The 13,631-nt window shown below is 43.4% G+C and overlaps 2 protein-coding genes across 2 annotated transcripts in view; one reads left to right on the top strand and one right to left on the bottom strand.

Moving 5' to 3' along the window:
* The window catches only part of LOC118404005 (sodium channel protein 1 brain-like), a 179,678-nt gene that overhangs the window by 33,577 nt on the left and 132,470 nt on the right, over positions 1-13,631 (top strand). The window lies entirely within an intron of this gene.
* On the bottom strand, positions 7,434-9,810 carry LOC118404027. Its single transcript, XM_035802951.1, has 2 exons — positions 9,595-9,810; positions 7,434-8,829 (listed from the first exon to the last, which is right to left on the bottom strand). The coding sequence occupies exons 1-2, from the start codon at positions 9,784-9,786 to the stop codon at positions 8,626-8,628; spliced, it is 396 nt and encodes a 131-aa protein (XP_035658844.1). The 5' UTR covers positions 9,787-9,810; the 3' UTR covers positions 7,434-8,625.

The following is a 13,631-nucleotide window of genomic DNA, read 5'->3' as shown; positions in this document are numbered from 1 at the left end:
TTTCGTTTGCTTTCCTCTGGGATCCTGAAAAATACACAAGGGTGTGATGTACAGGTTACGTTTAGTATTTAAAGCTCTCACGAAATAAAGATGGCATTCAAAGTGTATTCTAAGTGTATTCTAACTATTCTATGGAGTATGACCGCATTCTACGGAATTCCAACGTTACTCGAAACATTCTTATCTCATTCGATGGAGAATCGAAACGGCAAGCCACTTCGAATGCAAGAATGTGGCCAAAAGAATATCTAGCATGCAGTGAGAATGTCTAGAATGCACTACAAATACCCAGGAATAGACAAAGAATAGTTATTCTGACGGCCTTTTGGCTCATTCCTTCTCGTGTGAAGGGGAAACAATGTCCATTTGAATTCCCATCCGAATGTGGCACGAATGTTGCAAATACTTCTTTCCGGCTGGTTCTGCTTGATTGCTGCTAATCCATGCAGTTTCAGTGTGAAGGCATTACCAATATTCCTTTAACAACAAGCATACGATCTTTCCCTTTTCTGAAGTTAGTTTATGCTAAACTTATTATCTGTTTCTTTTACAGAACTATTCTTCTCGGCACTTGGAAGGCTCCGGACAGCCGCTTGTCTCAATGTCATCGGGCACAACAAAACGGGACCCGAATACAGGCGCTACGGGAGGTTTCGATTCCCTGGGAAAACAACGAAAGCTTTAACGTACAAATATAACCTGTTTAAGCATAACCTGGACTGCGCACAGGTAGACTGGGGTACATATAAGAAGAATAAAACTATGGCTAAGACGAAGAAGTAACCACTGACTATCAAGTGATATCATTAATCTTCTTGGGAAAACGCTTCAACCAAAGTCGTACCGATCAAAAAGACTTAAAGATATTGAAATGATTTTCAAATTCTCACATGAAAATCTTGATAAAACTTTTCAAATTTTTATATTCCTCATCAACAGCAACACTGCTAGTGAAATATCATAACTGTCTTAGCCCTAAACTGAATGACCCTGTATGACCAAAATAGAAAAACGATCATGTGATACAGGTGATTTCACAAAGCCCTGTACGATATATATCTTCAGTAAATAGCTGTTCAGAATAGAAGTTGATCGTATACATTTGTCGAATTTTTAAGAGATCTCAAAAGCTCAATGTAGATATTTCTGTCGTTCACGTTTGTGTTGTTTATTTTGTTTAACCAGGGTTTCGTGTAGCCTGCAGGCTGGCATTTTTCAAAGATCCTTGGGTTGTAACCCCGTACATACATGCAACATAACAGTATTCGGGGGGTAGTGCTATGTCTCAATTGCCAGAAAGTTCCATACGCAGCTGCCCCCTTTTCTGTTGAGGGTGGGATTGTATATTCTCTCATATATTGCCTCTCTAACTCTCCGTTCAAACCAGCGGGCTTCGCGGTCTAGGTCACATAGCACTACCCCCAACAGGAGCTAATTGACTCATTTGCATTGACTGTGTCTTAGCCTTGCTATCATTTGAAATCCAAATTGTCTTCAGCTTGACTTTGGCTTACCTTTGTTTTCTTTGGAATCCAAATTGTCTTCAGTCTGAATTGTCTTATTACAACGTTTCCTATTGGACATCTGAAATTGTCTTCATTCATAGTTAGAGTATAAAAGACCTGTTTCTTGTAGATCACTTCAGTGTCACTGACGAAAGATAGTGGATACTATCCGAAACGTCTGACCGTTTCAAAACCATATCAAGTTGCTTGAGTAACTACTTTTTGGTGTATCTTATTACCTGGATGTCTAACCTACATCGACGTATAACAGTAATCGATAACAATATCAAATGAAATAAAACAAGTTTTGAACGATGGGGAAATCCTGGCCTAACTGTAGCTAGGATTTCACAAAGTGTATAAAATCCATTTCCATGTCTTATTTGTTGTACTATTATTAAGCTGGGAGTCCACAAAGTGTACAACGCCTTTTGCCGGAGGGCAAAATGGTAATATAGCAAGAATCGACAAAGATAGGTAAATGCATAAAAGATTTCTTTGTGATTAGAAGATATAGTGACTCGTTTAGCACCACCTGATTGTGTAGAGGTTTTTCCTTATTATCCTATATTGTTTAATTAGTAAAATCTTATTATCCTATATTGTTTAATTAGTAGAATTGTAAGATATATTATGTCTTCTTTCCCTTTTTGTTGTAGTTTATAGTTGGCCATACAAAAGTGACTGTACTTTTTGTCGTGTCAATAAAGCTTGTTCATTGATATAGTTAACTCAAGAGAAGACAAATCAATTGTACAACATTAATCCTAACATAAAAACTCAAAAGCCTCGTTAAAATGAAATAAGAAATGGAAATTTGTGTAAACAGAAAAAAATACACTGTGACAATGGATTATGTTTCAGACCATGTGGTATTCTGCTGTGTGGATGGTTTTGAAAGTGGAGATGGATGATGCTGCTCCTAAGTGTGGAGGTAACAAGTTCCACAAGGCTGCGCCATAAAATGAGAGAGACTTCCTGTTGTATTGTGAACGTGTTTTTGGTAGTTGAAGCTGCGCTCGCGAGGACCATTTCCTTTACTAGAGTCACCAATAGGAGCTCAGGATTCTTTATCACTATAAACATCGACCAATAGGAGCTCAGGATTCCTTACCACTATAAACATCGTCCAATGGGAGCTCAGGATTCTCTGTCGCCACGGAAACATAAGTTAGTACCAAGAATTCAACGAAATCGTCATTTGGAAGGAGGCAAAACGGGGGTCCCGTGCTCGAGGAGGCGCAGGCATCGACAACGTAATTCAGCCTCACTACCCAAATATTGGGTTAACCTACTGGCTGCAAATGTTGTTGGATGTCCATCGTCACTTCGATGAAGACTTCAATGGCGTCTCTGGTGCGACCGGAGGCCGAAGGCCGAGGCGCATAAGCGTCCGCATGTCGGGCACACGACAGCGGTGCTGGGGGTGGGTCTTCCCTCCTTCTCTTTCTCCTTCCTTTCTTGTCGTTTCTTTTCTAGCTCATTTAGTCTGTTGTTTTCGAAGTTTCTTACTCCCTGATGGACAGCATGACGCCATGCGCATCTGTCCATTGCAGTAGCCTCCCATTCCCGGTGTGGAATGTTGCATGCAGAGAGAGACGACTTCAGTGAGTCCTTGAAGCGCTTGTAGGGACGTCCGACCTTTCTTGTGCCGGAAGCAAGCTCACAGTAGAACACTGTCTTCGGGAGTCGTGCTTCGTCCATACGCACTACGTGGCCAGCCCATCTCAGCTGAGCTTTCATGATGAGCGCTTCAATGCCCATCATGTTTGCTCGACGGAGCACTTCTGTGTTGGGAACCTTGTCTGTCCAGGAGATACCCATAATTCTGCGCAGGCAGCGGAGGTGAAATCTGTCCAGAGCTTTCAGCTGCTTTTTGTACAGTGTCCATGTTTCACAGCTGTAGAGTAGTGCTGTGATAACAACTGCTTTGTAGACTGCCAGCTTTGTCTGAATTCTGATGCCACGTTCACCCCACAGCCGCTTCCAGAGCCTACCGAAGGAGGAGCCGGCTTTCGCAATCCTGTTGGACACTTCCTTGTCTGTACTGCAGGATGAGGTCAGTGTACTTCCCAGGTAGGTAAAGCTCTCTACATTGTTTAGCTCTGTCCCTTCGATCATGATGTGAGGAGCTGCTAGTGACACTCCTGGCGCAGGTTGAAGCATCACTTCTGTCTTCTTCAGGCTAATTGTTAGCCCGAAGGCTTTGCTGGCTGTTGATAGGCAGTTAGCGAGCTCTTGCAGATCCGGTTCGCTAAGAGCAGCGAGGGCGCAATCATCTGCAAAGAGAAAGTCTCTCACCAGGGCCTCCAGCACCTTGGTTTTTGCTTTCAGACGCCGTAGATCAAAGACCCGCCCGTCGCATCTGTAGCGGATGGTTATCCCGGCATCTGTCGCAGAGAGTGCCTTGAACAGCATGGTGGCAAACATGAGGCTGAAAAGAGTGGGTGCCATAACACAGCCCTGTTTTACTCCATTCGTGATAGGGAATGAGTCAGATACTGTGCCGTTTCCCACAACACGGGCCATCATCCCATCGTGGAATGACCTGATGATGCTGACGAACTTTGGGGGACATCCCAGTTTAGACAAGATTGACCACAGGCCCTCTCGGCTGACTGTGTCGAACGCCTTGGTTAAGTCCACAAACATGATGTACAGGTTTTGATTTTGTTCACGACACTTTTCCTGGATTTGGCGAAGTGTAAATACCATGTCAATGGTTCCTCTGTTACTTCTGAAGCCGCACTGGCTTTCTGACACCACGTCATCCAGCAGGTGCTGTGTGATGCGATTGAGGACAATGCGGGCCATGACTTTCCCAGCAGCACTCAGCAGCGAGATTCCCCTATGGTTGTCGCATGCTGCTCTGTCTCCCTTGTGCTTGTAGAGATGAATGATGTTGGCGTCCTTAAAGTCCTGCGGCACCGATCCCTCCTTCCAGAACATTTGCATCAGTTCTGTCAGTTTGGCTGTGACAGCATCTCCTCCCTCTTTGAGGACCTCAGGAGGTATGCCATCTGGCCCAGGTGCTTTACCTCCTTGGAGTTGCTTAATGGCCTTCTGGGTTTCTTCCAGGCTTGGAGGGTCATCCAGAGAGGCCAAGAGTGGTCGCTGTGGCATGTCCTGGATTGCCTGTTGGTCGATATTGGAAGGTCTGTTGAGCAGTTGGCTGAAGTGTTGTCTCCAGCGCTCGGTTATGTCGCTCTTCTCTGTGAGGAGAGTACCATCAGCTGAGCGAACGGGTGCCATGGCATTGGACGAGGGACCATACACTGCTTTCAGACCTGAGAAGAACATTCTTGTGTTGTGGTCGTCTGCATACTGTTGCAGTTCTGCCGCCTTAGTCTCCCACCACTTGTCCTTCATTCTTCTGAGTTCTACCTGGACTTTACTCCTGAGGTGCTTCAGGTGGTCATGCTTTGCAGTGGAGTTCTTGTCGTTCAGCCACTGCGTAAACGCTTCTTGCTTTTTCTTGAGAAGGCTGGTGATTTCTTCGTTATTGTTATCAAACCAGTCCTGGTGTTTACGCTTTGTGTGACCTAGTGTGCGTTCGGATGTGTCGTACATTACTTTGCGAAAGTTGCCCCATGCTTTCTCTGGGTTACTTTCGGCGGGCAGTTTCTTGATCTGCTCCCTGAGGTTTCTTGCTAGCACCTCTTTTGTTTCCACATGTGAGAGTTTTGAGACATCAAGCTTCTTCTTGGTGCTGTCTTTCCTCCTCATGTGTTTGCGGTCTGCCTTGGCTGTTGAAAAAGAGAGCTTTGATCGCAGCAGCGTGTGGTCAGTCCAGCAGTCTGCTCCTCTCATTGCCCTGGTGATGCGCACATCACGGATGTCTTGTCGTCTTGTTATTATGAAGTCAATTTGATGCCATCGCTTTGAGCGGGGATGCATCCAAGTGGCCTTGTGAATGTCCGATAGTTGATACAGGGTGTTTGTGACTGTGAGGCCATGCTCAGAGCAGAGTGTAAGGAGCATTTGGCCATTCGAGTTCTCCCTCCCTATGCCATGGGGTCCGATGACACCTGGCCATGCTTCACAGTCGCTGCCCACGCGAGCATTAAAGTCCCCCATGAGCAGCATCTTGTCATGTTTGGGTACGGTACGCACTAAGTGTGCAAGCTTCTCATAGAATTGTTCTTTCTGTTCCTGGGTATAGCTCATGGTAGGGGCATATGCACTGATGAGGGTCAACTGAGTATTCCCTTTCAGGGGTAGCCTCATCACCATAAGACGGTCATTGATTCCTTTGGGAAGGGTTTCTAGCTTTCTCACAAGTGAGGTGCGGATGGCAAAGCCAACCCCGGATTCTCTGGGTTCATCTTGACACTTTCCTGACCAGAAGAATGTGTATCCGCCACCAGACTCGGTTACCTCCCCTGTGTCCGCCAAGCGTGTTTCGCTCAGCGCAGCAACGTCAATGTTGTATCGCTGTAGCTCACGTGCTACGAGAGCTGTACGTCGTTCTGGTCGGTCAGAGTCTTTTCTGTCCATCAGGGTTCTGACGTTCCAGGCTCCAACACAGAGCATTGTCTTCTTTTGTTTGTGCTTTGATGCATATTGTCTCTGTTTTCGACCGCAGTATTAGATGTCCAGACAGCTACGGTGCGCTGACAGGATGAGCTGAGACAAGCTTTCTTTAGGTCACCTTTTCTAGACCCTTCCCCTTCAGGGGGGAGCAGTGCTGTCCCTGAAAAGGGCTGCTCCGTCGCCAGGATGGCTGCCGAACCCTGCCCTTGCCTCATGTTGACAGCAGAACGACCATCCAATCCTGACCGCCTACGTGCGGGTCCGTGGCTAGCAGCTTCCAGCACCATCTTACACCTGCCACCGTCACCACTCGCCCATCGCCGCAGGTCTTTGGTTAAGAAGAAAGGTAGAGCCATTGAGTCCTGGGCAAGTAGAGCAGAAGGTAAGAGGGAGGATAGCCAGAGGCTGTGGGTTGCCCAAGCTCCACAGCCTCCCTCTCGGTTCAGCCGTGTTGTGCCAGGAGGGATGCAGAACATAACATCCTGGCCACAACTAAACTGCAGCCATATAGCCATGGCGGTGAAGTGTAGAGAGAAAGAAAGAGTTGTACTGCCGTTCGTCTGGCCTCTCACCCGTAGCCTGCCCGGCTTGGTTAGACCTGCCAGGGGCATGGGAGCCCCCGCCGGTATAGCCCACAGGATCCTAAAGGCACTCAAGCATCCCCACCACGACAAGGTAGCAGTACGTGGGGGACGTGGCTGCAAATACACCCAATACTATTATTACTATTATCATTATATGGAAACAAGTTATTATAACCTCAAGCACAATGCAACAGTTCTCAGTTGAAAATAATTGGTTCATGTTTACATTTATGAATGAACACAACTACATGTAGAATTTGAAAATTCTCCTGTGGCCAAAATTTTCCTGAAGTGTTGGCCAAGTTCCAACGGGGTCACACCAATGAAATGTAATTTAGTCAGGATTTACAAAAGCTGGTCACTTGGAAGACACTACTAACAATTAATTATAACAGCTGTCAAGATGGTCATAAATCAATAAAGCTTAAGTTTGCCGCATTTTCATGTTTTGTTCTTATTACATATTTCATTGTGAATTATGTCTTTGTTTATGTTATTCTGTTTTAGGCATGCCTAGAAAGCACTAAGTGTGGTCAACCCTGTATAAAGAAAACAGAAAAAAATAAACAAACTTCACAAAAAGTTCTTGATCAGGATCTGGACTGGTTCGACAGAGTTTGTCTCGAAAGCTTCCCCAAGCTAACTGAACTTTAGTTGTGTGTATGTTGTTTAAATCTTTGTCAAAAAACTTCACAATTGTGTAGTGGGAGGGGGCAGCCAATGGCAAGTACACCTGTTGACATCCTGAATGGTATTGACAATATCAGACTGGCAAAGGGCGAACAATTCAAAATATTATCCAAAAGTCTTCCTCAAATGCTATGGAGGATTTAATATTTGCTGCACATCTCACAATTCATTAACAATATTTGGATACAGTACAAGAAAAGAGTCATTCCACACTTTTGTTTCACTTCCACCAACAAGAGAGGGTACTTTGGTTTGGTAACACACATACATTATACACCTTACTACAAGAACCTGATTGGTACGTATACCAATTTACCATTATATTAGTTACAACATCCATTTGGTGACCTGAAAAGTTTGAAGTACAGCTTGAAATGCTCCAGACTAGCATTGATGACAGCTAGAAAGAAATTCAATGCACTTCTATTTTGCCATATTATGAATTTGCATCTTTTGTTACCTGGCAACCCAGGAGTTCTCAAGATGAAGAAAAAAAGTAATGATAAACATATTTCTAATATTAGACATAGCTTTAAGTGTGTATATTTTCCACAATGTTGGAATGGGGGTCATAATGAACAGTTATGACATCTGACTCTGACTCAAGTATCAGTTTGACAATACAGTCAAACCTGCCCAAGACGACCACCTGGGGGACCGGGCAAAAGCGGTCGATTCGGTCAGGTGGTTGGTTAGAAGAGTATCGACTCACAACATGCCCGATGCAAAGTTTAAATGGTTTCCATTGTGTTTAATGGCAAATAGCAATCAAACGCACGTGCATCCGCCGCTATCTTTATTTTGAACATAACATCATAATGGTAGTCAAAAACTGACACAAACTGGCCGAATTTGGCACAAAATATTGCTAGTTATCATTGAAAATCGATGACACCTCAAGATCTGAAATGACGTGGTCGTTATGGGCAGGGATTTGGTCCCAATTTTTGGCGGTCGCGGTCACGTTGGCCAGGTGGTCGTTGTGAAGAGGTCGCTTAATGCTTACGTCAATGGGGAAAATTTTCGGGACCAAGAAAAAGCGGTCGTAATGGCCAGGTGGTCGCTAAGAAGAGGTAGTTGCTTGGGCAGGTTTGACTGTACTACGTAAAGAAGGTGTCAACATAACTTAAAGAGCTGTCTCCAGGAACTATCACTCTAAATTTTGCTACTTGGACAAAAATTTCAACCTGTCCGTCCAAGACAATCTGCACTTCATGACATAAAATTGATAAAAATGTATTTTTGAAACCTGAAAACAACAAAGGCTCCCAGGATCATGAATGGGAAAATTTACAGCTGGAGACATCCCTGTGTCAACTGTCCTTTTTGCCATCGGAACTGGTCCATGGTACAAACGTGGGGGTGAACGAATACTTGAAGGCACCCCACATCATGTCGCCTGCCTCTTTCTGTAGTCCGTCATCCCTCAGTAGACTGGAGGAGATGGTACGACCCAGCTCTGTGGCCTCCCCCTGTACGGTGTCTGATGCCAGCACCCTCTTGAAAAAGTCTGCTACCTGTGATTTGAAAATGTCAGTTAAGATAAAATTAGGTAATTGGGATTGGACTTCTTATGTCTATATATACCGTCAATTGGTTTTTGATTAGAAGGTTTGTGCATTATGACTTTTGTGTGTCAATTATTTTGATTTCCGTGCCAAACATGGCAATTGCTTTCAAAGGTAATGGAAAAAAATGAGATGATGAAACAAAAAACAGAATCTATACCTTAAATGGATAACATGGTACAGGTAAAACATTTGCACAACAAATACCTGTGTGTGTGTGACTGTGTAGATGCACATGTGGTACAGCATAACTCTAGACTGCTTGGATGGATTGTATTGTACATCGATATGTAGTATAAGAGTAGGTCTTCATGATCCCACAAAATGATTAAATTTTGGCCCCTCGGTTTCCATTTGGATATCTCGTTTTTAAATGTACATAATAGGTCGTGTATAAAACTTTAAGTAACATCTACATCTACACCTGTAATAAATTATCATGGAACCAGATGATACCCAGGGGCAGCAGTCGATTTCTTTGGAGGCTCAATGCAGTCTGCCAGCTTCCCCAGGGAGGTCTAGTCAGATGGACTTTTTGCCGGCAGTGAAAACCTCCTTCGGGCTTAACTACCCGGGGTGCTAATTTTCGATTGTCGGGTAGACTGCCTTGGGCTGCCGAATAAACCATCTTATTGCCTGATCCGGTCTGGCACGCAGGATAGCGATAAATAAAAGTGTATGAAATTTTGAAAACCAAAAAAGAAAGTCTGCTACCTCCTGTTGCACCCTGGGCTCGTTGAACAGCTCCTGTAGGACAGCCAGGACAGCGTCCCTGACCTCAGGACGGGCCAGGATGGACTTGACGTGCACGGCCATTTCCTTCTGCATGTCTTCATCGCTGAGCGTAGTCAGGATTACGTTCTTCAAGAGCAACCCCATTTTCTCCTGGTTATTTGCATCTGCCATGATGTCTGTAAATCAAACATATCATAATAAATGTTAGGAACATCGTGAGAAATGTAAAGAAATGTTAGATACACTCCTATGTTCCAACACGTTCCAAACAACATTTGCAGATAGATGTGCAAAAGGTAGTAAAGTCCAACACCCCTGCGTTCTGATACACTATCTTCCAAATCCCCTTTCTTCCAACGCTCCTAGGCCCTAAAAAATAACATAGGGGTGTCAAAACAAATGGGTGTCGGTAAATCGGGGTGTTTGAACATAGGGCTATCCCTGTTCCAAATACCACACGAGGACAGCATCCTTTTAAAAGATGATTGTATAGTCACAGAATGGTGCGACCATGTGATGACGTAATNGGGACAATTTAGTAACAGTCATGCCTGCCCAAGCGACCACATCTTCTTAGCGACCACCTGGCCATTACGACCGTTTTTTTCTCGGTCCCGAAAACTTTCCCCATTGACGTAAGCATTAAGCGAAATCTTCACAACGACCATCTGGCCAATGCGACCGCGTCATTTTCAAATCTTGAGATGTCACCGATTTTCAATGATAACTAGCTCAATTTTGTGCCGAATTCGGCCAGTTTGCGTCGGATTTTGACTACCATAACGATGTTATGTTCAAAATAAAGATGGCGGCGGATGCACGTGCACGTGCTTGCTATTTGCTATTAAACACAACTGAAACAGTTAAAAGTATGCATCGGGCATGTTGTGAGTCGATACTCTTCTAACCGACCACCTGACCAAATCGACCACTTTCCCTGTCCCCCGGGTGGTCGTCTTGGACAGGTTTGACTGTATTCTAGATTACTGTAGATCTGGAAATTTCAGGGATGATGTCGCGCTGCACCATGACCTTTCTACCAGCACACCGCTATGGGTTTTGCCCATGAGGGGACGGGTGGTAAGAAAGAAGAATCACAGGTGCAGTACATTACATCTAATATCTATGACGTTATAGATTCTACCTTCGATGTTTACTTCTCTCTCGCTCTCTCTCTCTGTCGAAACACACACATTCCATGCCAGTCTTTCCCCCTCCTCAAACTTAAAAGACGTATTCAATGGAAAGTCGTTTTATGAGTCACAAGTCTGGATCAGAAACACCGGGATCCGTACTCATAAGAGGCATTTCGCCATGTAAAAAGATAACAGGGATGTCCAATGCTTGAAATGTTTTGGTTGTCTGTCTGTGGATTAATTTTACAAAACGTTATCAAAGCACATGTGTAGGAGAGGTATATGTAGACCAAACAACACCTCGGAAATAAACATTTCTCTTCATAGTATGCTTCGATGCAGCATTCCAGAACCACCACCTGAAATAGTACACGAAACTACCGTACGGTTTGGAGCTCACCTTTCCTTTGGTAGTAGTTGCGATGTTCCCAATTTTCCCATTCAGAATTGTCCATGTGTGTGTCCCTGTTTTCTTTGTGTAACCAGCATTTGGATATTGTAGTTGATTCACCCGAGTTGGCAGGTCGGTAGTTGAAGGACAAACATTTCGGGTTGACACCGTCATAGGTCTCATAACCCTCCAGACACCTGCGGGCACACTCATCGACAGTGATGCTTTCGTATATGCAGTCCCAACCGATAAGGGTAAATGCATCGCCGAAATAACGTCCCGTCTCCTTGTTGAAGTATTTGTCAGTTAGTCCTTCAGATAAGTAGAAAGTGGAGGCAAGTTTAATACATTAATCAACATATTAGATATTCAATTACTGTTGATCTTGTAACTTAACGATCAGTAATGGTTTTGTGGTGACCTTTCTACCACAAAATTAGCACACCGCGAATGTAATGCTTTCGGTTATACTGAAAAGCCGAGGGGCGGTTGGATAAAATGTTATGTACAGAAAATTTCAATTGAATATAAATGTAGCTTCCTTCAAGTTTCCATTCTGTTTACAGAATAAAAGGTGTAAGGCAACTTTTTCAAAACTAGACGAGAAATACATTTTGTATGTTTTTTGCTTGACTGATTTTTGTCCATTTTGATGTATCAGAGAATAAAAAAAAACAGTTTACCGTGTGCAGGTGCTGTGGATGTTGCATATTGGAGAAAGCGTTTAACCAGATTTTTAATTCCGTTGAATGACTGAAATGACGTCCCTTCTCCTTGATGAAGAATCGGTTTGCTTCAGCAGCGTAAACACATGAAGTCATATCATCTAGTGATATGATAATCAACATGGAAGACATTCACTCGGGCATGGTCTACTTTGAATATTCTTGTAAATACATAGATAGATGGTTTTGCGTTTACTGTTTTCGCGGTGACATCTAGGCTGTAAAATCACCACACCGTGAATACTTACTTGTTCTAACTTTTAGACAACTCCCGTCATATTGATTTGGCATTATGTTTACCTGTGAGAATAAGTCTAAGTGCTACTTTCGGCATGGTAACCTTCGATCCAGCCACCAAGCTTGCATCAAGTTAGTCACACTGTCGTTTCGATTATCTATTTTTATATTTTTCATTTGATTATTGAAGTATTTCATTTTTTTAAAAGGTTTGATTGAAGACTTCACTCAACTTTTAATCAACTTGTGAAGTTAGCGAACGATTGATTGACTCAGACTGTACGAGGTATTGATACCATTTGCTTGTTCATCTTCTGGCTCCTCTGAGTCTTCACTTTGGTCTCCTAAAAAATCAAGGGGAAACATGAATGTACACAAATACGGAAGCAATCAGTTGTTCAACGTCGTCCACTTGTGTGTTGGACCGTTAGGGGTTACGGGGATGTTCAAGGCCTGATTTTGAGTCATAGTATCAAATGAACATGGCCTGGCTATTGTATAGAGAATGCAACATACAGTGTACATGTACGTCCCTAATGTGTCATGGTGAAAAATCTATCAGAAACTTAAAAAGTCATATTACACATATGTATGCATCTGTACTTAGTTGATGTATCATAATCGCATAAATAAGCTGAATTGAAATAATCTTTATTTGGTACTAGATAGGTAAAACTTAGTGCAACAAAAGCATTGATCTGTTAGTGCTTTCATTTACAATCAAGCTAATGCACAAATCCACTTTACTAGAAGAAAACACAGGAATATCCCATATGAATATTTGAACTGCTTTCAAGTTGGTTGGTTGCCTTTTTTTTTGCCTAAAAGTAATCATAACACATGTCTAGAAGTGCCATGTGTACACCTGGTTACCAACAACGTCGGAGAGTAAAGTTCAAGACCTAGCAAATGAATATTTCTTTCCTAAGTGTAGTTCGTTGCAGCATTTCTGAATCACCAGCTGCAAATAGTTCACAACACTCCATTTAGAGCTCACCTTTCCTTTGATAGTAGTTGCGATGTTCCCAATTCTCCCAGTTAGGACTGCTCAAGTGTGTGTCCTTGTTTTCGCTGTGTAACCAGCATTCGGATAATGGGTTCGATTCACCCGAGTTGGCAGGTCGGTAGTTGAAGGACTTACATCTTGGGTAACCGTAATAGCCCTTATAGCCCTTCAGACACCTGCGGGCACACTCACCGACAGTGATGGCGCGATAGGTTTCTATTAAAGTCGATGCATCGCCAAAAAACCTTCCTTCCGTCTCCTTGAAGAATGTGAGAGGTGCACCTGCAGATAGATAACAAAGGAGACAATTTAGTTATGTTAATCAACATGATGTTCAACTGAACATATTCAAGATCACTGTAGATCTTATAATAATTTCGCCCTGTAAATAGATAACGTGCCTGAAAACTCTGAAAAGATTACTAGTACTTTGAAATTTTCTTCATTGATGACGTCCTTCCACCAAACTTACTATTCACTCAGTGACTCTCATAACCCTCAAACACCCGAGTGGGGTCCGT

Source organism: Branchiostoma floridae, chromosome 17 (genome assembly GCF_000003815.2).
Source record: "Branchiostoma floridae strain S238N-H82 chromosome 17, Bfl_VNyyK, whole genome shotgun sequence".
Classification (NCBI taxonomy): domain Eukaryota; kingdom Metazoa; phylum Chordata; class Leptocardii; order Amphioxiformes; family Branchiostomatidae; genus Branchiostoma; species Branchiostoma floridae.
Note: the sequence above shows the minus strand (reverse complement) of the source record. Positions and strands in the feature narration are given on the sequence as shown.